General features: G+C 43.3%; 1 protein-coding gene across 2 annotated transcripts in view; it reads left to right on the top strand.

Annotated features, from left to right (window-relative positions):
- Positions 1 to 22,055, top strand: part of GSK3A (glycogen synthase kinase 3 alpha) — a 75,641-nt gene extending 53,586 nt beyond the window's left edge. The window contains exons 6-12 of one of the 2 annotated variants that reach the window (XM_073602026.1): positions 3,030 to 3,136; positions 3,244 to 3,341; positions 9,041 to 9,136; positions 9,652 to 9,838; positions 11,065 to 11,133; positions 13,850 to 13,905; positions 15,115 to 22,055. In XM_073602026.1, the coding sequence (XP_073458127.1) occupies positions 3,030 to 3,136; positions 3,244 to 3,341; positions 9,041 to 9,136; positions 9,652 to 9,838; positions 11,065 to 11,133; positions 13,850 to 13,890 (598 nt within the window). In that variant the 3' untranslated portion in view covers positions 13,891 to 13,905; positions 15,115 to 22,055. The remainder of the gene's footprint in view (positions 1 to 3,029; positions 3,137 to 3,243; positions 3,342 to 9,040; positions 9,137 to 9,651; positions 9,839 to 11,064; positions 11,134 to 13,849; positions 13,906 to 15,114) is intronic. The other variant, XM_073602025.1, reaches the window with a different exon arrangement.
- Positions 22,056 to 23,361: the final 1,306 nt, after the last annotated feature.

Raw genomic sequence — 23,361 nt, 5'->3', positions numbered from 1 at the left:
GGGGTTTTGTGCCATCTGGGCATTTTATGGCCTTCAAAACTGTGATAGGTAGTGAGGAATGAAATCAAAAATTTATGCCCTTAGAAATCCTGAAGGCGGTGATTGGTTTTCGGGGCCCCGTACGTGGCTAGGCTCCCAAAAAGTCCCACACATGTGGTATCCCCATACTCAGGAGAAGCAGCTGAATGTATTTTGGGGTGCAATTCCACATAAGCCCATGGCCTGTGTGAGCAATATATCATTTAGTGACAACTTTTTGTAAATATTTTTTTTTTTTTTTTTGTCATTATTCAATCACTTGGGACAAAAAAAATAAATATTCAATGGGTTCTACATGCCTCTCAGCAATTTCCTTGGGGTGTCTACTTTCCAAAATGGGGTCATTTGGGGGGGTTTTGTACTGCCCTGCCATTTTAGCACCTCATGAAATGACATAGGCAGTCATAAACTAAAAGCTGTGTAAATTCCAGAAAATGTACCCTAGTTTGTAGACGCTATAACTTTTGCGCAAACCAATAAATATACGCTTATTAACTTTTTTTTTTACCAAAGACATGTGGCCGAATAAATTTTGGCCTAAATGTATGACTAAAATTGAGTTTATTGCATTTTTTTTATAACAAAAAGTAGAAAATATCATTTTTTTTCAAAATTTTCGGTCTTTTTCCGTTTATAGCGCAAAAAATAAAAACGGCAGAGGTGATCAAATACCATCAAAAGAAAGCTCTATTTGTGGGAAGAAAAGGACGCAAATTTCGTTTGGGTACAGCATTGCATGACCGCGCAATTAGCAGTTAAAGCGACGCAGTGCCAAATTGGAAAAAGACCTCTGGTCCTTAGGCAGCATAATGGTCCGGGGCTCAAGTGGTTAATGACTGATAGGATCTGCAAAGAGGAGTGTGAAAAATCCCTCCTGAGATGTGTGCAAACCTGATGGCCAACTACAAGAAACGTCTGACCTCTGCCAACAAGGGTTTCTCCAAGTACTAAGTCATGTTTTTTGTGAAGGGGTCACTAAAATGCAAATCTATTTTCTTGAAATGTGTTTTTCTGGGTATTTTTGTTCTCTCGCTGTTAAAATAAACCTACCATTAAAATTAGGCAAATGTACAAAATCAGCAGGGGATCAAATAACTTTTTCCCCTCACTGTGCCACTAGAACAGCAATGGCAGTCTCCACGTTGCTGTTGAATTTTCTTTAAAAATATTTTTTATTTATAAAGAAGTGGAAATTTCTTTCTTGTCCTTTAAGGGACACAGGAAATCTTAAACCTTCTGGATAATATTCATGATTTCTACAGCACCAACAGTTTACGCAGCGGTTTACAACTTAAGGGCAGAACGACAATTATAATACAGTTGAACACAGGCGGAATCAGAAGGCCCTGCTTGTTAGTGCTGACAATTGAAGAGGGAAGGTCCAGAGATACCAAAGGTGGTACCCTGGGGATGGGCTGATGGATAAAATAAATGTGGAATTATTAGGTGGGGGCAGGGTAGCTTCTCAAAAGTTGAGTTTTCAAGGATCGTCTTAAAGTGGGCTTAGTAAGATTGTCACAGATTGGGTGGGGTAGGGAGTTCCATGGGATGGGAGAGGCTCTGGACAAGTCAGGAGGCAAGTGTAGGAGGAGGTGACAAGCGAGCTAGAGAGCAGGAGGTCTTGGGAGAAACAAACTATTTTGAGACTAGGTTAGCGATGTAGCTGGAGGCAGTTTATGGATGGTTTTGTCAGCTGTTAGTATCTGGTGGCAGCATTCGTGACAGACTGAAGGGGGTGATAGCCTACATAATGGTATGAGGATGGAGTTGCAGTAGCTGAGGTTAGAGATGACCAGGGAGTGAAATTGGCTTTGTGGTGTCATTGGTTAGGAAGGGGTGTATCTTGGAGATGTTGCATTGTTTACTACTGGCTATGAGGACTGCTCACTGGCAAATGAAAATTGTAGGTCAGCCCAGAGTATAACCCCTCCCACGATCATCTTGTCCTATAAGGATGTATTTATTTTCTTCAGTAAAGACGTGTGTGGGTTTTTTTTTTTCCTCCCCTAAAGGGACGTGTGGCCTGTAGGTCGGGATGCTGTACGCACCCTTCCATGCTCTCCAGCGCACACTATCTCATTTGCCTTGTGACCTTAGCCAATGGCCACAGACCATATCCTTCTGAGTTGCTCTCAGCCTTATCAGATGTGGCAATTCACTTTCTCCGCAGCCATTAAAGTGGAACTTCATGCCAAATATAAAAAATGGGCACACTGGCAGGATTTTAATGCAAAAGACATTACTATGTCTCTTCTGCATTTAGTCACCTGCCTCTCTGCTCCATACAGTGAGCTAATTGTACAAATTTTGCAATGCCGAGCTGACTGAACACCTGCACATGCACGGGAGTAATGGCCGCTCTGCCAAGCCAATGAAAGCAGGTGGAGATCAATACCCAGATGCTAGCAGACCAAAGATGCCTGCAGGGAGCTCCAGGACTGAATGTAGGTATAGCTCTGCCTTAAGCAGAGTTACTGATTTTGTACTGAAATATAATTATGAAACAAATTGATAAAACATTTTAAAGTGATTTGTTAAGTCAAAGGGGTATGTGTTTAAAAAAAACAAAAAAATAACAGAAAAACTTACCTGCACTGCAATGGAATTGCACAGAGGCCCCCGTCCTCTTAGGTCCCTGGTACTCCATTTCTCCTGCCGCCATCTCAGGATTTGACTTACAGGAGCAGAAGTCATTGGCTCCTGCCGCCTTGCAAAGCCTTTGAGTGGGGAGAGCTGCTGCAAATGAGCAGTACTGGATCAAGTGAGGACTCGGGTAAGTATGAGGTGAAGTGGGCAATGCCGTTGCCTAAACATTTTTACCTTAATGCAGGGAATTCTTTAAGGTTTTTAGGCTTTAGAACCACTTCAAAATCTTCCTAGCTAGATACACAAAATGAGTGAATACAACATGGATTTTCTGTATTTTTTAAATGCAGTTGAGATTTCCTTTGCAATCAAGAATTCATTTTTTTTTTTTTTCAATTTCTCAGTGCAAAACAGTTGGTGAGGGGGGAGCCGAATGTGTCATATATCTGCTCCCGCTACTATAGAGCGCCGGAACTTATATTCGGAGCCACAGACTACACTGCAAACATTGGTAAGTTGATGCAGTGTGAAGCCCGATCTAGGCGTTTAGCAGTATTACCTACCTGATCTTTGACATACCTGTAACTGTTTATAGTGACACTACTTTTTCCTTTGCAGACATATGGTCCGCAGGTTGTGTTCTGGCAGAGCTACTCTTGGGTCAGCCCATTTTCCCTGGAGACAGCGGTGTGGACCAGTTGGTAGAGATCATAAAGGTTGGTTACCAGAAAACAGCTGTGGTAATTTTACGGAAGTATATTAGATCAGGTTATTTCCTGATGCCCTGGGCTCACAGGAAGTGGGTTGAATGACATTGGGCATCATTCAGCCAGAAGGACTATTTTATTTTTTGAGATACCCTGGTCACCGGTTGGGAGGGGGGGCTTAAGGAATGGTTTGGTTGGGTTAGCTCGATGCTAAAAGGTGGTAAACATTCTGGTGCTTCCTGTCCTGGGCATATAACATAGATGAATGGTACGTTGTGTATATTTGTTATGGTTTTCTATACTATGCCAGTGTTTAGATATTTGTAATCTGCCCAGTCTCTGGGTTCTTTAGGACGTGACTTCAAGCCATTTTGTGTTTAAGAATGTCTCGCCTAAACCAGGAACATGGCTTTTTAGAAAGCGTCTGGTTCACTATCAAATAAGACCTGCTAAAGATGCTTTCTGTTGTGGAGCTTCTAATTTTCTTCCATTATTGATTTGGTTGAGATCAAGCTGTCCTTGGTGCGCTGCAGATATTTTCAGGCTGTACTGTGGACCTAGGTGGCAATTAGGCAGTTGGCCTGTTAATATACAGATGCTTGTATAGTGCAATTGCTTGTACGCAGTGCTTTACATATATTGTACATTCACATCAGTCCCTGCCCTCCATGAGCTTAGAATCGAAAGCCTCCAAATTTATTTGTACATACAGTGGGCAAAAAAAATCACCCCCCCCCCCCCCCCCACCTTAAATCACATTTTGTTGCTTTGCAGCCTGAAATTAAAACTGTTTTTTCTTGTTTTATCCAAGGATAACTCCATGTCAGCAAAAAAAAATGCAAAAACCTAATCACTGAGTTTAAAAAGGATCACCTTCTCAATGGCACTCACAGCCATTTGACTTTCAACTGGGATCAGCCGTAGTCATTTTAATTAGCTCCGCATAAAAAGGTTTCCTGGAGCATTTCAGTCCCTGGTAGTGCAACTGAAGCAACAATCAACTATGGGTGGCAAGGCACCAGGATAAAGTTGTGGACAGTCACAGGTCAGGGGATGGATACTAAAATATCAAAGGCTTTATCAGTGCCTAGAAGCATAGTGAAGTGTATATTAAAGCACACAGAACTTCCGCTTATCTGTCTCTCTCCCATTCAACCCCCCAGTGCCACATTTGGCACCTTTCGGCGGGGGTGGGGGCTGGTACCTGTTTTTGACAGGTCTCCTTCCATACTTCAGGAGATGTTGCTGCAGTGCCGTCCCTTGGAAGTTCAGCCTCTCCTCCACTGCTGGTCCAATTAAAAAGTGCAGCAGGAAGCCGGCTGCGAAACCGAAAGGCTCCACTGCCAATTCTTAACAAGCATGGCACCCGACAGCCGATACGAAAATCGGCTAGGGTGCCGACATCGCGGGAACTCTAGACAGGTAGGTGTACTAGTATTAAAAGTCAGGAGTTACAGTATTTGTAGCTGCTGACTTTTTAATTTTTTGTGGAGGGGGCTGAACACTGCAATAAGAGGTGGAAGGTATTTGGCACAACAGTCTCCGTGGATCAGGATGTTGCACCAAACTGGATGAAAGAGCCAGGAGGATACTGGCCAGAGGCTACTAAGAGGCCTACAGTGACTCTGAAGCAGTTGCACGACTGACAGAGTGGTCATTGTGTGCATGTGACAATATCACAAATTCTCCACAAATGGGGCTTGTATGGGAGGGTTGCAAGAAAAAAAGCTACATGCAGTCATGACTGAGCTTTGCCAAAACACACCTTGAAGATTCTGAGGCCACATGGATAAAGGTGTGTTATGGTCAGATGAGACTAAAATTGAATTATTTGGCCTCAACACTAAACGATATGTCTGGCAGAAATTCAATACAGCTCACCATCCAAATGACACCATTCCTACAGTAAAGCATGGAGGTGGTAATATCCTGTTATGGGGGTGTTTCTCTGCAGAAAGGGACTGGAGCACTTGTTAGGATAGAAGGAAAAATGGGGCAAAATACTGTCACATTCTTGAGAAAAATCTGCTGCCCTCTGCCAGAGAGTTGTCAATGTTGAGGTAACTTCCAACATGACAATGACCCAAAGCGCACAACAAAAAAATGACCACACAGTGGTTGAAGAAAAAGGTGAATGTCCTTGCATGGTCTAGTCAGAGCCCAGACCTAGACCCCATTGAAAATCTGTGGAATGATTTGAAGACTGCAGTCCACAAACGGTCACCATCAAATTTAACTGAGCTTGAGCAGTTCTGTAAAGAGTGAGCAAATATTGCAAAGTTAAGAGACCACTCCCAACAGACTAAAGGCTGGAATTAAAGCAAAAGGTTCACCAAATTACTGACACAAGGGGGAGTTTTTCCAACTCTGCAATTCTGTTTTTTTTTTTTCCCCCTTTTGATATGTTATTGCTTTAATTTGGATGTTATAAGTTGCAGTAGTAAATGCAGCTGGATAAAACAAAAACTGTTGGTCTACCCTTCACACTGCAAAGCAACAAAATGTGATTATTTTAAAGGTGGGTTATTTTTCTATACCCATTGTACTAGGGCCGATTTAAAACGGGGGGCTAATTAACCTACCAAGCATGTCTTTGGAGTGTGGGAGGAAATCTGAGTACATGGCAGAAACACCCACATTTAAAACATGTAAACTCCAGGCATGTAGTGTGGTGGTTGGGATTCCAACCAACGACCCCAGTGCTGTCGTCATACAGAAGTTCTAATGACCACTCGGCTGCTCTTGCACACAGGCAATTGGAGGATGCCTGTTCAGGTTAAGTTTTAAAAAGAATCTGTAGAGCCTGGTTCTTCAGCATGTGATATAGAGTAGGGCTGGGGAAAAAAATAGATTTGAATCTTGAATCGAGTTGAGAAGTCAAATCGATTTAAAATTTCAGCAAATCATTTTTTTTTTTTTTTCTGCGCCGGTCCTGCAGGCAGGAGTTTTTAGGCGTCTAGGCTTCGGCCTAGCCTGCGAGACCGGACGCTGCGGACTAGGCCGAAGCCGCGGCCTCGCCTAAAAACACCTGCCTGCAGCTTTTCAGGACCGGCGCGGTGTCCAAAAAAAACTCAGTTCGAATCGAGGTTTTTTTTTTAACGCAGGGTTTTTTTTTTTTTTTTTTGAGAATCGCCCAGCTCTAATAGAGCTTACATAGGGTTGGACCTTTAATAAAGGAGCAGTGTCAAGGCAGGCAAAGTGTGGATAAGTGGAGATTTTTTCTTTCAAGAAAATAATTTTTGCCTTGTAGATTTAAGTGACAGTCTTAACTATATCCCAGCGGTACCTTATGTGGAAGCAGCAATGCCACTCTGCACACTAGGTCCTTGAAAGCACCACTCAAGCATGAAAAATATTATTATTCTTCCAGTGCCCCCCCCCCCCACATTGCAAGAATTAAAGTCCAGCTCCAGGAATTGAACAAGATCTACCCTTTATAGTGACACCCCTCACCCAGCATTGCAAGGGTAAAATGCTTGTGATGCCTGAGTGGGTAGAGCATGAGGTGTTTCTTACCAGATTTGCCACTTCTGCACTGTCTTCTCTTCACAGCTCCAGCCTCTGGGTGTCCCTTGGTGCCATCTACAGTGCAGGGCTATTAACCCTGTTTTGTAAGTGGAGGGGTGGGGGGCGAGTGTGGCTGTGAGCTGCTTAGAGGGGTGGCTGTGGGGAAACCGGTCACACAAATAGGAACCTGCTGAACCATGGAGTAAGATGGCTATGGCTTATTTCAGCACTGCAAGGGTATTTTATGTTCCCGGAGATGGGATTTAAATTCTGACTTGGAGTAGAATAAGCTATAATATACAGTGACTTGAAAAAAGTATTCATACCCCTTGAAATTTTCCAATAATTTTTTGTCATATTACAACCAAAAACAGAAGTGTAGTTTATTGGGATTTTGTGATAGACCAACACAACGTGGCACATAATTGTGAAGTGAAAGGAAGATTATGGTTTTCAAAATGTTCTCCAAATATCTGAAAAGTGTGGGGTTCATTTGTATTCAGCCCCCTTTACGCTGATACTCCTAACTAAAATCTAGTGGAACCAATTGCCCTCAGATGTCACCTAATTAGTAAAATAGAGTCCACCTGTCTGTAATTTAATCTCAGTATAAATACAGCTGTTCTGTGAAGCCCTCAGGTTTTATAGAACCTTAGTGAACAAACTGCATCATGAAGGCCAAGAAACACACGTCAGGGATAAAGTTGTGGAGAAGTTTAAAGCAAGGTTGGGGATATATATGTGTGTGTACATACATACATACATACATACATACATACATACATACATACATACATACATAGCACTGTTCATTCTGTCACTGAAAAATGGAAAGAGTATGGCACACCTGCAAACTTTCCAAGACTGGCAGGCCGGGCAGAATCTGTCCACAGGAAAACTAGCTAGTCGTACACTCCACAAATCTGGCCTTTATGGAAGAGTGGCTGAAAGCCATAAGAAGTCTCATTTGCAATTTGTGAGAAGGCATGTGGGGGACACAGCAAAAATGTGGAAGAAGGTGCTCTGGTCAGATGAGACCACAATTGAACATTTTGGCCTAAAAGCAAAACACTGTGTGGCGGAAAACTAACACTGCACATCACCCTGAACACCATCCCCACTGTGAAACATGGTGGCAGCATCATGTTGTGGGGATGCCTTTCTTCAGCAGGGACAGGGAAACTGGTCAGAGTTGATGGGGAAGATGGATGGAGCCAAATGCAGGGCAATCTTAGAAGAAAACTTGTAAAGCACCATACACACACTCTAAGATTTTCTGCAGACTTTTGTCTTCAGACTTGCCAAAACCATGTACTGTAGTGCAAGGGCCTGCCTAATTGCATACAAACTGAAACAAAAGATTTGACCTCCTATTATATGGTTTTGGTAAATCTGAAGACAGATATCTGCAGAAAATCTTAGTGTGGGGTTTTAGTCTGCTAAAGACTGGAGCGGAGGGTTACCATCCAGCAAGACAACAGCCCTACACATACAGCCAGAGCTACAATGGAATGGTTTAGATCAAAGCATATTCATGTTTTTGAATAGACCAAAGTCCAGACCTAAATCCAATTTAAAATTGCTATTCAGAGGCTCTCCATCCTATCTGACATAGCTTGAGCAATTTTGCAAAAAATGGGCAAAAAGTTCACACTCTAGCTGAAGCTGGTAGAGACATCCCCAAAAAGACTTTCAGCTGTAATTGCAGCGAAAGGTGGTTCTACAAAGTATTGACCCAGGGAGGCTGAATATAAATTTACACCACACTTTTCATATTAGTAAAAAAAAAATTGAAAACCATTTATCATTTTCCTTCCACTTCACAATTATGTGCCACTTTGTGTTGGTCGATCAAATCAAAAATCCTAATAAAATTTACATTTTTGGTTGTAACATGACAATGTGGAAAATTTCAAGGGGTTTGAATACAATACAGGACAAAAATTCCTGCATTGTACAGGACCGCAAGGGACCCCCCACAACTCCAAGTCTCAGAAAGTAGAGCTCCATGTGAGGAATACGTCCCATTCCTCTTCTACTAGATTTAGAGCCCCACTGTAAATGCGTCCCCCCCCCCCCCCCCTAAGTTCTGCTTTAACATTTGAATTGGTGACCCTTACAGACGTACTGAACTAATGGAACCCGCTTAAGTATGTGAATGAGACTTAACTAACTTTGTCCCCCCCGATCCTGTTATCCAGGTTTTAGGAACTCCCACACGGGAACAAATCAGAGAGATGAATCCAAATTACACAGAATTCAAATTTCCTCAAATAAAAGCACATCCCTGGACAAAGGTAAGTTGCAAAAAAAAGTACGGCATCCCAAGCAAAATGTGAACTGTAGTGTATACATAACCTTTCATAAGAGGTTGCAGGGTAAATTCACCTTTTTACCATTTGTATATGCAATGCGGAAATTTGCTTTCATTAAAGTAGAATTCCAGGTTTATTTTCCACTTTTTTATTTCTTATTTTCATTACAGAACCATGCCACGGCTATGTGTGAAGTGATGGACTGTAGGAGCATTAGCGGCTCTTCTGGCAGCTTTAAGGGCGACGTCCTGTCTGCTGCCAGAATAGGTTGGGCAAAGTGCTTCTCTGCCATTTAGGAGAAGCCTTTGATATTTTATCAATAAGTTCAAGGCTTCCCCTTATTGGCCGAGGTGGAAAATGTTATGTCAACCACCTGCCTCTCCATCGCTGAAAAATAAAGGAAGCCTTGTATTACTCTAATTTGATGCATTCTTGTTTAAAATGTCCTAAATTATCCTTTCATGCATTAAAACTTTTTTTTTTTTTTTTTCTCTCAGGTCTTTAAGCCCCGTACCTCTCCTGAAGCCATCACGTTGTGCAGCCGGCTTTTGGAGTACACCCCAGACACCCGCGCCTCCCCACTACAGGCCTGTGCACACTCCTTCTTTGATGAGCTTCGCGACCCCAATACACGCCTACCCAGCGGCAGGGAATTGCCTAACATGTTCAATTTCAGTTCTGTAGGTAAGTTTGGCAGGAGTTGAGCGATCTTTTAGGTTTATGTTTAAGATTCTCCAGGGTCCAAGAGCCTGCTGTGCAATTCAGTCCACCACCAGTAATACGACAGCGCAAGTAAATCAAGTGTATGCTCCAAGTAATCAATGACTTGGGCTCTGTTCACATCTTTGTAAGGGGGGCGACAGTTGCGGTAAACTCACGCAAATAGAATCGCAGGATGCCAGTCGCCCAAAAGAAGCATGTGTACTACTTTTGGGTGACAGGCGTCCTGCATATTTGTTCACGTGATTTGATCGCTTTTGTTACATAGGTTGGACTTGATGGACTTGTGTCTTTTTTCAACCTCACCTACTATATGTAACTATGTTGCCCGTCAAATCACGGTAAAGTCGTGTTTGTGGTCCTATTGAAATTTAAGGGCAAAGTACGGGGAATGCACGGGCATCCTGGGATTTGCCTCTATTGCAAATCGCGGTGATTCTGCCTGCGGTTTTGGAATGCGGCGATGTGAACGGAGCCTTAGAGCTGCTGTACGGATTGGTTGAACTTGTATGCCTGTGAAGGCAGCATGGGGGCCAAAGGCTATATTATAAATTTTTTTTTTTTGGTTGATTTGATCAAACATTGTGTTCGACAACCAGTGTGACTTCAGACTGCCTCATTGCCAGCAGTGAAAAACGATAAGCTACTATAATCATCCCTGAGGGGCAATTTCACTTTAAGGCTCGGTTCACACTGCAGCGATGCGGAAACCCTGCAAAGCCACTGCGAGTCACATGCAATGTCGAACATCGCACCATATCAACCACTTCCGGATCAGCGACGTACCCATACGTTGCTGGACTTTTAGTGGTTATACCAGGATGATGCCTGGCTGCAGCCGAACAAAGCCAAGATAGACTTTGAGCGGCTCTTCGCTATGGTAACCTGGGAACGATGTAACATCACTTCCGGTTTACCCGGATGTCAACGACGCCATTTAAAAAAAAGAGAGCCTTCAAAAACAGATCTTGGTGTTTTGAATGCTTTTAAGGGCAGAGGAGTGATTTTGGGGTCTTAAACCCCCAGATCTCTCCATAAAGAGTACCGCTCACTCGCCTATTGCTGTCAAAAGAATGTTTACATTCCTTGTGATAGCAATAAGTGATAAAAAGTTAAAGCAACAGTGTGAAAAAAAAAATTCTATAAATTCTAAGTGCCCTCATTCTTTTCCTTTTTCTTTTCCTTTGCAGAACTCTCCATTCAGCCCACACTGAACTCCATCCTCATACCCCCTCATGCACAGTCACAGTTACATCATGGTAAGTGGTGTGGGAGCATTCGCCTGATTTTAGCTGTAAGAGAAACCCACCAGAAAAGTCATAGGTCGCCTTAGTCTTTAAATGTTTCATATTTACCACTTGCACACAGCAGGTTGTCATTGAGAACCAACAAAACCACCCAGGATTTTATGACAATGTTAAAAAAAGGCATGAGTTTTGTCCTGTGTAGAAATATTAGATCACACACAGCTGAACCAATAAGTATCGCACATCCCTCGCTAGCAGCGATTTATTGTCTGCATTTTCCATCTGCAGAAGAAAACGCGCACAGACTTAGTGGTTAGCTTTTTATTAAACTTCACTGCTTTTGTTTAATACCAAAAAAGGGCAAAACTTTGTTTAATTATTACACTTTAAAAGAAATAAGTTAAAACTGGTTTACACCATTCGTTTCGCTCAACTTTTCAGCTTCTAAGAATGGAACAGCTGCCGTCTTGAAACATGTTCTGAGAGGTTCCTAGGGGTTTCCAGTTTCAGTGAAAATATAACTTTATAATCCCAGCCTGATCCAAAATACAGCCCAGGATTTCCCAACCTAGGATACAAAGCCACTAAAATTTTGGAATAGGGTCCTCCTCTCATGCATTGGATTGCCTGTGGGAGTTGCTTGCTTGTGCTGCTGGGACTAAATTATGTTTTAGTATGTTAAAAGGTTTTTCCAAAAAGTACACAAATTGTAGGCAAAGAATGACCTCAAAAAGGTAAAACCCACAACGTGGGTGAAAAATATTAAAACATCAAGAACAAATATAAAAGCATCCAAATTGTATACCACCAGTCATCTTCAACACAAAGGGTTGCCATATAAAGTATACATTTGAAATAAAGAATTCTTATAAAGACATACAACAATCCTAAATACTAGAGCCGGCGTGGGTTGGGAGTATGCAGAGTGCTCTACAAAGAGTGTTATCAAAATAGCTTAAAAATAAGTGCAAATTGAAGAGTTAGGAAAAGTTGGGGAAAAAAAAAGGAGGGGTGGGGGGAGAAGTGGAAGAGGCAAAGGAACAAGAAAGGGGGGGGGGGGGGGGGGGGAATAAAGCAAAATTATGCCGTCCGAATGCCCACCTCCACTGCCCACACTCCTCAGTTGGATGCTGCGACTAAATTCTCTAGCAGTCTGTCTGTCTGCCTGCATGCCAAAGGCATAGGCAGTGTGCTCTGGAGACTACCTATATCAGTGATGGCGAACCTTGGCACCCCAGATGTTTTGGAACTACATTTCCCATGATGCTCAACTGTACTGCAGAGTGCAGGAGCGTCATGGGAAATGTAGTTCTAAAACATCTGGGGTACCGCCAAGGTTTGCCATCACTGACCTATACCATAACCCCAGGGTTTGATATCAAAGCTGACTTGCTGTCAGTCACTCTTGAGTAGTGCAGGAAGATGGACAGGGTTTCTCGGTGGCGCTTCACTCTTCTGCACTGCTTGTAAATGAGTGACCACTTAGACCACACAGGGCAGTGAGACTACACATGTGGTGCAGGTTTACTCACTTTTTGTATGGGTCTCCTGGTCCACAGATGCCATGGGATAAACGGTTTATGGAAAAGCAAACTAGGTTAGAGAAAATTACTGTAAAGGTACGTTGGAGACCACAAATACAGGCGGTAAAGAATGGTTGTTGGATAAATTATTCAAAATAGAACTACAGCAAGTCTTTTGGTAGCAGCCGGCTTTGACATCCCATGTGCCGGTGGGGGGGCTTGTCTTGTACACAGCAATACCAGCCTGACAGGTTTTATAACCTACCCCTCTCTGTCCCAAAAAAGTATTGAGTTCTGCTCTACTTGTGTATGTACTTGAATTAAATTAACTTAAAACAAAGTACACTTATTCTTTTTGCCCTGACCAAATCAAACCCATTTTCCCCATCCACAGATGCATGTTTGCTTTGGTTTGGGGCTTCAGGTGTGCAGTAACTTTCTGGCCATGCCAGCGCATTATAGCCTGGGACTTCTATAGCGCCATCTCCTTTCTATTTGGCCCCAGGAGCCACCTTATAGATGTCTATGCACAGGCACTCGGGACAGTGAGACTTGTGCAACTAGATGTAAATAGTCACCAGAGGTTGTGGCTGCCAGAATGAGGTAAGTATGCATCCGTCGAGGGGAGAGGGTGGGTTTGGTCAGGGCAAAAAAAAATTCACTTTTTTTTTTCTTTTTATGCACTCCAAATTTCAGTTTAACTGCTGGTATGCTTTTTCCTCGTTAATGACAGCTGCATTACATTGTAGCTGCCTTACCAGTAAGCTGTCTCTTGGCTATAAATTTTGTTCCACTGGAGCTTTACAGAGAAGGCCTCATGCACTATAGGTGTTAGCCCCCCCGTGCTTGAGATCCTGGTGTCTTGGTACAGGGGAAACACAGGTACACCTGTCTAGCCATGCGGCCGGCATCCTAGAAAACAGAGGCTCAAAGCTGTTGTGGCATTCATCCCTGGGCGAAATGTTGGTACCGTTCAGTGCACCATCCAACCACACCAGCTTTCAGCCTCCCATGCTGCTGGCAGCAGTGATGTGCCTTTCGCCCACTTTAAAATGCTGTAGTCTCCTGTACCCAGGGCTAAATTCCCAGTGAGAATGAGGCCTAAGATGAATATAAAAAGATGGCCTATTGTGAAGGCAGCTGCTTCATAACTAACCCAGTGAATTGTATTTGGAATATAATTGTGCGGTGATCTCTGTCAACAGGGAGGGATCCAACGCATGTACAGAAGGCAGCTGTTTCATAGCCAGGGTCGACTCAGGTAATTTGATTTTTCTGGACTTTGTTGTAATGATGTGAGGAGGCTGGGAAAGAGAGCTCCTGGATGACTAACAATGTTTTACAAAGTTACTTATTGTGCAGTTGGAAAGTTCACTGAATCTGGAAAGCTCTTCAATGGCGTTTGTCTTATAGACCAAAGGAGAGCAATCCAAAGGTTAGGAAAGACTTTACGGGCAGGGTGCAGGTGGAAAGTGAACCAAGTTTTAACATGCAATGCATATTTTACAACCATTAAAGTGTATGCCTGAGCAAGATAATAAACATATGCTGCCCTTAGTTTGTGCCTGTAAAAACACAAGTACAGAAAATACCTGTAGATTCTGACCGAAATAAGTGTGATCCTGATTATCAGAGCCAACCAAATGCCTCACAAGCTGAAATCCCAAGTAGTCAGCCCTGCCTTCTATGCTGGACTACAGATCACCACCTCCGCTCAATCTCCCTAATGTGGGGGTGGGTCCAGCAGGGGAGAGCTCAGGCGGGGCTGGCTGCACTGCTTGGGATTTCAGCGGAACCAAAGCAGAGTTGTAGGCTCACTACAGGAAGTTAAGAGCACATGTGGTTTTTTTGGCAGATTAAGGGCTCATTTACACTAGTGGTTGGAGTCAGTAAAACCATGCAGTTGACTTTTCCCGCCTCTCAACTGCTTCCTTAGCTGGAAAGGCAGTGGTTGGGTGTGTACGCATGCCGCAAAGCATTGTGGCTGGACATGTCTACACCCATGACCAGAATTCTTACTACTGTTTAAGTGAATGGGGCCGTGCTGCAACTGCGCGCAATGCACACCTGTCAAATGCTCATTAAAGAGCAATCTGAACATGGGAGCAACGCTAGTGTGAACAAGCCCTAACAGGTACATTTCTGTATTTGCAGCTTTACTAAAGAGACCAAACAGATAAATGAGCACATACTGTACTTTATTTTTCCCAGACATGTAGTTTAACAGCAGTGCAGATTCCTGGAGGTGCCTGCTATGCCTTAAACTAACCATTCTGGTGCTGGGCTGGTCTCTCCTACCGTTTTCCTGTTTGCTTATCAAGACTGTACAGCATAGAGATGCGCCAATAGAAAAATGAGGGAGGAGGAAAATCTGCCTTTCACACCACCAGAAATGTCAGTTTGCAGAAGAGCAATGAGATTTTTAAATGCCGAAAGTATATTTAATTTTTTTTTTTTCCTTTTTTAATAGGGGAGGCAAGACCTGGATCAGACAGACTCAAAACCAGTGACGTAGCAGAGCTGAACAACTCATGAGGATTACTCTTCCACCTTCACCCCACCCCCACCCCATATCATCTGTGCTCTTCTCACTTCCTCATCCCAGCTGACGCTTGACACTACCCGTGCGCAAGAGGCATCTGGCATTATGGGGATGTCCTGTTTTATCTTCACCTCATCACTGACTTTTTGATGATCAGCCGCGGTTTGATCGTCCACTACTGGGTTTTAAAACCCCAATCAAATTTATCATTCGGAAGTCAGGGGTTCCTTTTTAACTGCACAGAAGCCGATGCCTGAAAAGCTGTAAAGCGCTGCTTTGGACACCTTCAAAACATGGGTGACCTTTTGGGCATCTTGTCAATGTCAGTCCTTTGGCTTGTCATGTGGTGGCTCCTGGCCAACTTTGATCATGTTGTCAAGTGTTCAGTTGTTTCGAAGTGGGCAAAGGAACAATGCATATATATTTTTGCTCTTTTTATTTTTTATTTTCCCCCCTTTTTATTTCAATTGTCCTTTGCCCCTTGGTGTATGTATATCAGTCTCCCCAGTTAATATAAACAGTACTTCTCGAATGTAGAGCTGTAGGCATCATATTTTCCAGTGGCTGACTGAAGGTCTCTTGAAGGCTGCCAAACATGGCAAATACAGAATCTGGCAGCTGTTCAGTCAGTCAGTGTAGGCTAACCAGAGCACATGGTAAATTAGATCTGCGCTAGAATGTTTAGCTCCCCCATTGTACTAATGCACCTACCTCTGTGGCAGTGGTTCTGGTTTTCTGCTACAGTGTCTGTTCTTTAACAGCTTTTTAGAACCTTTTTTTTATTTTATTTTTTTATTGTATGATGTAATTCTTCGCCTTTCTTAGGACTCTGGGCCTCATGCATAAACCTATCTGATAGACCAATAGCCACTCTCTTGTTACCTGCGCAGTTCAGAATAATCTGGATACAAATGCAAAGTTCCTTTTGACTCTGGACTTAATTTATGAAAGTGTCTAAAGGAAATCTGCTTTGGGACAATGTTCCCACCGAGCAATCGGTTAGCCTAGGTTAACACACGTGGTGCAGGAAACGCAGCAATACCTGTGCGTTTCCCGCATTGCAATCGCACAGTTTGTGATCCACTGCAGGTGTCAATGCAGAGTTAAAAACACCCCAAATGCAGTGCACTGGATTGCCTGGTACAAAAGGACCATGCAGTCTGCTTGCGGTGCTGCTCCAAAAAAGATGCCGGCACCACTTTTATGCCCTTTTAAGCCCATTCAAAATGAATAAGCTCAAATCATACCCTGCTGAATTACATAGGAATGCGGTGCAGTTCCTGTGTGATTCACATGCGGGTTATAGTGTGAACTGGGGCTTAGTCTTGTGTTCCTTCTCTCATAGGGCAGATGGCGACTGGTTAGTGTAGAGCAGCACAGACTGAAGACTGTTCTCTCAGACATTTACTATAAATGGGGCCCCTATTTGCTGATTATACTTTTAGCTTTTTTGTAGTCTTGGCAATGTGTGCCATGTACAGCAGGACATGGTCATGTGATCATAACTCCTAATCTGTGTGGGGTTCTTGTATATCTCCTGGCAATTCATTTTTAATCAAGCGTTTGATCCTGTTAGTCCCAACTCCGCTCTACATACTTGTACAGAGGTTTTGAAAAAAGTTCCCTCTTTGTCTCTACCAGTTTTTCAGTTCTTGCCAGGGTGATATTGTCAGGCCCTTTCTGTTTGCTATATTGAAGTCTTACCCCCACTGATAGGTGAGGCAGGCAGTCGCCAAACTAGGAGTTGCATAACATGGTTTTACCGTTGAAGCTTTCCCTTCAGCCTAGGTTCAGACTATAGTGATCTCTGACATTGCATGTGATTCGCACCCGCACAGCAGGTGCCGATCACATGCCATGTCTGAGCAATGTGAGTTCAGCCATACAGTTGTATGGCTGAATTGGCATTGGATTCACACAAAAGGTGCAGACTTGTTTCTCTCGCACTAAAATCGGATCACGTGGGTTTTCTCACCAATGCGATCTGATTCCTGTGCGAGTTCTGTTTGCACTGCGTTCTGTGAACCGATCTGGGGGTGTCATTAACAATGTATTGACACCCGCAGCGGTTCGCAGAAGGCAGTGTGAACTGCCTGTGGGAGAGGACCGATGTGGGAACTGGCGCTGGAATCTCGCTGTTTCCCGCTTTGCACTAGTCTGAACCTAGGCTCAGTCTCAAATTTGGGCATCATCCTTCTATAGTGGATTATTTGATCTTTTTTTCTTTGGTCATGCAGGGAAGCCACTTAACTTCCACGACCCTAGCAGCATATATTTTCCTTTCTAAACTTTTTTTTTTTCTCTTCCTGGGACCTGGGTAAAGTCCCATGTAAGCTCCAAACAGACTTGTCAGAACTTACACAGAGCGCTGGACTCCCCTTCCATGTGCAGGCACTGTGCAGTCGTAAGGCACCATTAAAAAAAACCACAGTATGGGCAAACGTATGAGTTAATACTTTTCTCTCGTTTAAATATTTCACTTGGCTCCAAACGGCTAAATGGAGTGAAGGAAAGTTTTATGTTCTGCTAGGGAAGGTCATTACACACACAAGCCTCACTCCACTGTGTTGGAGCATGTGTCTCTGACCTAATCCAGTGCCATTATTAAGCAATCAAAGCTTGTTGCGGTTTGGTAAGTCAAGTGCTGCTTATGATTTTGTATGCCTGGAAGGAAGCAGGTGGGTCTCGGAGCTTGTGTGCCCATGGCTGGTTTGTGCAAAAGTTTGTCTGGAGCGGTGTCACTTGTACACTTTTTTTTTTTTTTTTTTTTTCCCTGTATGGCCAAAGCTGCATGCGGAACTCCTGTTGAAAACGATCTTTAACATTTTCATGTAGCTGTGGGTCTCAATTTGCCTTTCATTTGTAGACCATAGTCCATAGCTCTCTACTTCTACAGGGTCCAGCACAAGGCCAAGAACACCCTATTTGAGCATAGCTTCTAATAGTTGGTCACATTTGCATGGACTTGTTTCATAATGTTAGACATTTCATTGCTTATCCAAGCAACCCAACCTCTTCTAATGAACTAAACAAGCTGCTTGGACAAGTAGCAAATTCTCCAACATTAGAGCCAGTCTGACCAATTGTGACCAACTACTACTAGCTTTACCATGACCTGGATAAATGAGAGCCTTAGGCCCCTCTCACACAGATGTTCCGATCGGGTCCGCCTGTCCATTTTTCTAGCAGACCCAATCGGAACCTCCATTCTTCTCTATGGAGCGGCGGGTGTAAACGGACATGTCTCAGTTTACACTCACCTACATTCAATCTCATCCGCCAAAAATACAGATGGAGAACAGTTCCTCTTCCGTTTAGCGGATCAGACGGCAGTTGGTTGTAAGCGGACAGGCGGTCCGTTTACATCCGGCTGCCCATAGAGAAGAGCGGTCTGTCAGTGTCTGCTCTGCATGAGTGGAGCAGACACAGACCTGTTGGCGGGTATCAGCAGAGAGCTCCCCTGCTGAGCAGGTGGATCGCAGCCGCAGTCCACCCCGTGTGAAAGAAGCCTAAAATCTGGCTTTGTGGAGTTCCTACATAATACATATATCACGACCTAGTCTGATGTTTGCATCAGCTTCTAGCACTATGGCTGCAGGCTTCACCTAGTAATCCATGTTTTTCTTCGCTGAAGTTTTCATTCACCAGTGGCTGTATCTATGCAAAAAAAGTTGCTTTTGTTCAGTATGTGCTGCCAGCTTGCAATGGAATTTTGAACTCCGGATTGAGTGTATATACAAATTGCTGTTCTTGCACACAGGCACAAACTTCATGGTCTTTGCCCTGGCAGAAAGGCATTTTTAAGCATCTGCCTCAACTTTGCGGTAGAAACAACAGATAATGTCATAAGCTTTCTGCATAAAGGCAGCCATTGGTGAAACTTCATTATGCTTAACAATGTTTTATATTTGTAAAGAAAACCTGTAGTGGCGGTCTACCCTTGTTGGATTCTACAAAGACTAGTTACCTGGCATCAGTACTAGACAGCAAATGAGTCCTGTTTTAATCTGCATTCTTGCTTTAGGTCGGCAATTGTGTAAAGGAGCCACGCAATCAGTATTTTTTTTTTTTTTTTTTTAGAAGTAATCAGTGAAGGTCATTTATATGTTCTCAGCAGATTTTTTTTTTTTTTTTTAGCCCCTTATTGCAAAATGTGGTTAATACTGAGCTTAAAGTAGAAGTCCAGCCTGAGCTCATTTGGCTGGGCTTTTCCTATGGGTCACAGGAGTGCAATGGTTTTTTTTTTGCACTCCTGTGACCTGTTTTCAGCAGAGCGTGGGCTGAGTCCGCTCTCTGCTGACATTACAGGAATCCATCCAGGAACCGCATCATCCCGACAATCAAGTCTGGAGTCAGGTGCCTGGACCTGGATACCCGTCTCACCCTCCCAGTGAGAAGCTGAGACTGCCGCTCCCTGCCCCTCCACAGCTCAGCGCTCCAATAAGCGTCGAGGAGCAGAGCGGAGAGCTGCTAATTGACAGTCAGCAGCTCTCTGCACGGGGAGGTAAGGGAATCGATGTTCGATCGCTTGGTTCTCAGTGCAGAGGCGGCGGGGGACAGATGCAGCATCAGATGCTGCCTAAGTGTGAAACTGCAAAAAAAGAAAACTAAGTTACAGAATCCTTGCCCTCCATGTGCTTGAATTGGTGCATAAGAGAAAGGGGCAATGCCACTTTCTAGCAACCTATCATCAGATTACAGGTTTAGGTTAGAAAGTAAGTAGCAGCCTGGTAGTTTTTATTTTATTATACACAGGTGTAAAGCCATTTTACATTTTTAGGGTTTTTATTATGTTTTAGGTTACTTCTGCTTGGGATAGAAGTGAAGCTGTGAGAAGCCCTTTTAATGTCTTAAGCTTTAGAGTGTCTGCAGCGCTTTTTACTATATAGGCTACGTATGCACTGAGGACTGGGTTTTTAAGCTGTTTGTAGGAGGAAATTGTCCAGAAAACTACACCTTCTGTTGGCTAAGCTTTGGTGTCTCAGTTTTAAGCTTACCTGATGCTGTGTTCTGCACAGCAAGTATACTCATCTAGCCGGCTGACTCTCCTGCTGGGAACCTCCTCTCTGCAGGGTCCTCTGCCCCCCCTCCTTTACTGAATGGAACTAGTATAGTGCCTCCCTGAATACGCATGTAATGCATCCCAGGAGGCATCGGGGGCACCCATGTCATTTGCCTAGGCCAGTGATATTGAACCTTGTAAAACCAGATGTTTTAGAGCTGCATTTCCCTTGATGCTCATGCACTCTGCAGTGTAGTTGAGCATCATGGTTAATGTCCTTGTTTATCAAGACCTTGCAATGATCATCCACTCAGTGATTAATTCCCATGTTCTCAGCCTTATTGGAGAGTGTGGGGAGGGGGGTTAGGCTCTTAGGAATGGGGCACCACAGACTAAGATGCTTTCATAAATGGAGACCTTTGGTCCTTGACCATAGTCAAGGTGAATCCATTGCCCGTACTTTAAGTCCTTCTAGCCCAGGGTCTCTCAACCAGGATTCCTCCAAAGGTTTCCAGGGGTTCCTTGAGCAATTTCTTCCTCTCAGATATGTTCCCAGTGACGACCATTGATCTTTTTAGTTTTCTGTAAGGGGATAATTCTTCCCAACGACCACAAGAGTAAGGCGCATTCTTCCCACTGACCAAATCGCTAATGTATCATGACTTGTGGATATAATAATTGTAGCTTGGGTTCCTTGAGATCAGAAAGTTATTTCAAGGGTTCCTTTGTGTTGAAAAGGTTGAGAAAGGATGTCCTAGCTAATGAATCCAGACTGTTAAATGTACTTGGAAGTGTTTCAGATCTACACACCAGCAAAACAAATTAATTTACAGTTCTACATTCGTTCTACTCCCAAGACAGGGTCTCTTAATGAATACACAACTGCTTTTGCTTCATGTGGAATCCTTTTTTATTCTCCCACACTGCACTGGGTGAATGAAAGAGATAATATAGGCGCTAAGCTTTTTCTTCACTTTATGAAGGCCCCTCCCAGTAGCGGTCAGTACTCTTCTTGGTACCCCATACGCTGCACTCACCATGTTATTGCTATAACGCTTGTGATTAGTGGTTTTGCCATTCTCCAGCTGACGCAGGCCAATTCAAGAAAGCAGCTTGCTAGTGGTGCTTGGCAACCCACTGGATTCCAGTTTGAGTCACATGTGTGAAAGAGGAGCTGTGATTGTATTTTGTGGTTTGTTAAACTCTCTATAGATTGTCGGTCTTTGCACTGCCATACTGTATAAGCCTCAGAGTAGCTGTCCTGATCTATACACAGTATAGATGAGGGACCTTTTTGTGTTGCATTTATAGTGGAGCCATCCATGTGCTGGACTGAACTGATCTGTGTTGTGACCTAATGCTTGCGTTAGGCACTGGTACCTCAGTGGTGTCATAAAGCCTTGAGGCTGAGCTGTGGGTACGTTCTAGAGTTTCTTCACTTGCATGCAAATTTTTTGCTTCTCAGCCAAGTTGTCTCTTGAAAATGGTTCAACGTAGCAACTGTTTCATGGTGCTGTAGACGGCTCTCTTGCAAGATTGTGCCTGTTGGATACAGGCCCATCTCAGAGGAGTTCTGTCAAACGACACGTTTTTTCCAGAGACCTTTTTGGTTGCAAGCAGGGGATCTGCATTAGGGTGGAGAAAACCCGTTGATCAATTTCGCCTTTTAAAATCAACTAGTTTGACACTTCCATGTTTTGTTTTAAAGCCTTTTATTGGTGACCTGTAGCTGTTCCATAAAACTGGATATTACAGGTCTGTTTTCCTCAGCTTATCTGCTTGTCCTGGCAGCCAAAAAAAATTGATCCATTTTACCTGCCACCAACACACCAACATCCCCATTTTCTTCTAAATCTAGTTTTTGTGGGTCAAAATCTAGTTTTTGTGGGTCAAATTTTGGAATAGTTTCCCTGCCTTTTTTTTTTTTTTTTTTTTTTTTCTTTGTAAATATATATATTTTCCTCATACTACAAATTCTTGTATCTGAGAATATGTAGCAATTGATTTTTGTAAATATGTTCATTTTGTTTTATTTTTCTTAATGAAAATGTTGAGTCAACTTTGATTTCTACCCTTCTGATCTCCCACCTTGCCCCCTTTTAACCATTTTATTTTTTTCCCCCCCAGTCCCTTCCCTTTTTATTCCTGTTTTAGAATTGAGACGTGAATACTGTATTGTTGTAGAAGCAAAACAAAAAGCCAGAATATAGTTTGGTAGAAGCCCTGGCCTCTGTCCTCTTGTGGGCTGCTGTGGCTTCTGGAAGTGTACAGCAATCTTCAATAAATTATTGGCATGAAGACCTTCCGGTTCTTGTTTTTGTTATTCGTGTTTGTGTGTATGTGTGCCAGGGCTCATTCTCATTATTATGCATGTATGGTATTGTGGACTTACCGATCCTCTGAAAAATCTGAGCTCCGATTTGCAATCAGAAGAACTCTGGTTCTTGAACTCCTGCATGGCCAAAAGGATGTTGGATGCTCCTCAACATTTTTGAGTTCATGTGTGTATCCGGTGAATGGTATGGGTAATGTTTTGCATACAGACACCTTAGACAATTGTGAGCTTCCAACTTTGTGGCAACAGTTTGGGGATGACCCATTTCTGTCCCAAAATGACTATGCCCTGGTGCACAAAGCCAGCTCCATAAGGGCCCTTTTCACAGACCGGATCAGTTTTTCTCAGCAGGGGATCTGTCCGCTGATCCCCTGCTGAGCTAATCAGATCGGGCAGATGACTGGTCAGACTGTTCGTTTGAAAGGGGCCAGAGACATGGTTTGAGGTGTGCAGGAACTAGAGTAGACTGCACAGAGCTCTGACTTCAACCCAGTTGAACACATTAGGGGATAATTGTGGGCCAGGTTTTCTCATCCAACATCAGTGACCTTGCAAGGGTTAATTGAGTGAATTTGTATCCATTCTTCCAAGACACTCTAAAATCGTGTGGGGAAAACTTTTCCAAAAGAAAAGAGGGGGAGGTTGTTGACTGCCAATTAATGTCCATGATTTTGGAATGGGAAATCCAACAAGCTGTTTGTACATGTGATTGTCAAATGAATTTTTCTTTGCCCGTAAATGTTTGACTGGAGTACCACTGAATGCATAGCCAATGCGCATGCCTCTCTTATACCAGTTTTTCTCAACAGTGCTGGTTTCTGATGAGAAACATTAAAAC

The sequence above is a fragment of the Aquarana catesbeiana genome, linkage group LG10 (genome assembly GCF_042186555.1).
Source record: "Aquarana catesbeiana isolate 2022-GZ linkage group LG10, ASM4218655v1, whole genome shotgun sequence".
Classification (NCBI taxonomy): Eukaryota; Metazoa; Chordata; class Amphibia; order Anura; family Ranidae; genus Aquarana; species Aquarana catesbeiana.
This window is presented reverse-complemented; position numbering and strand designations above follow the sequence as displayed.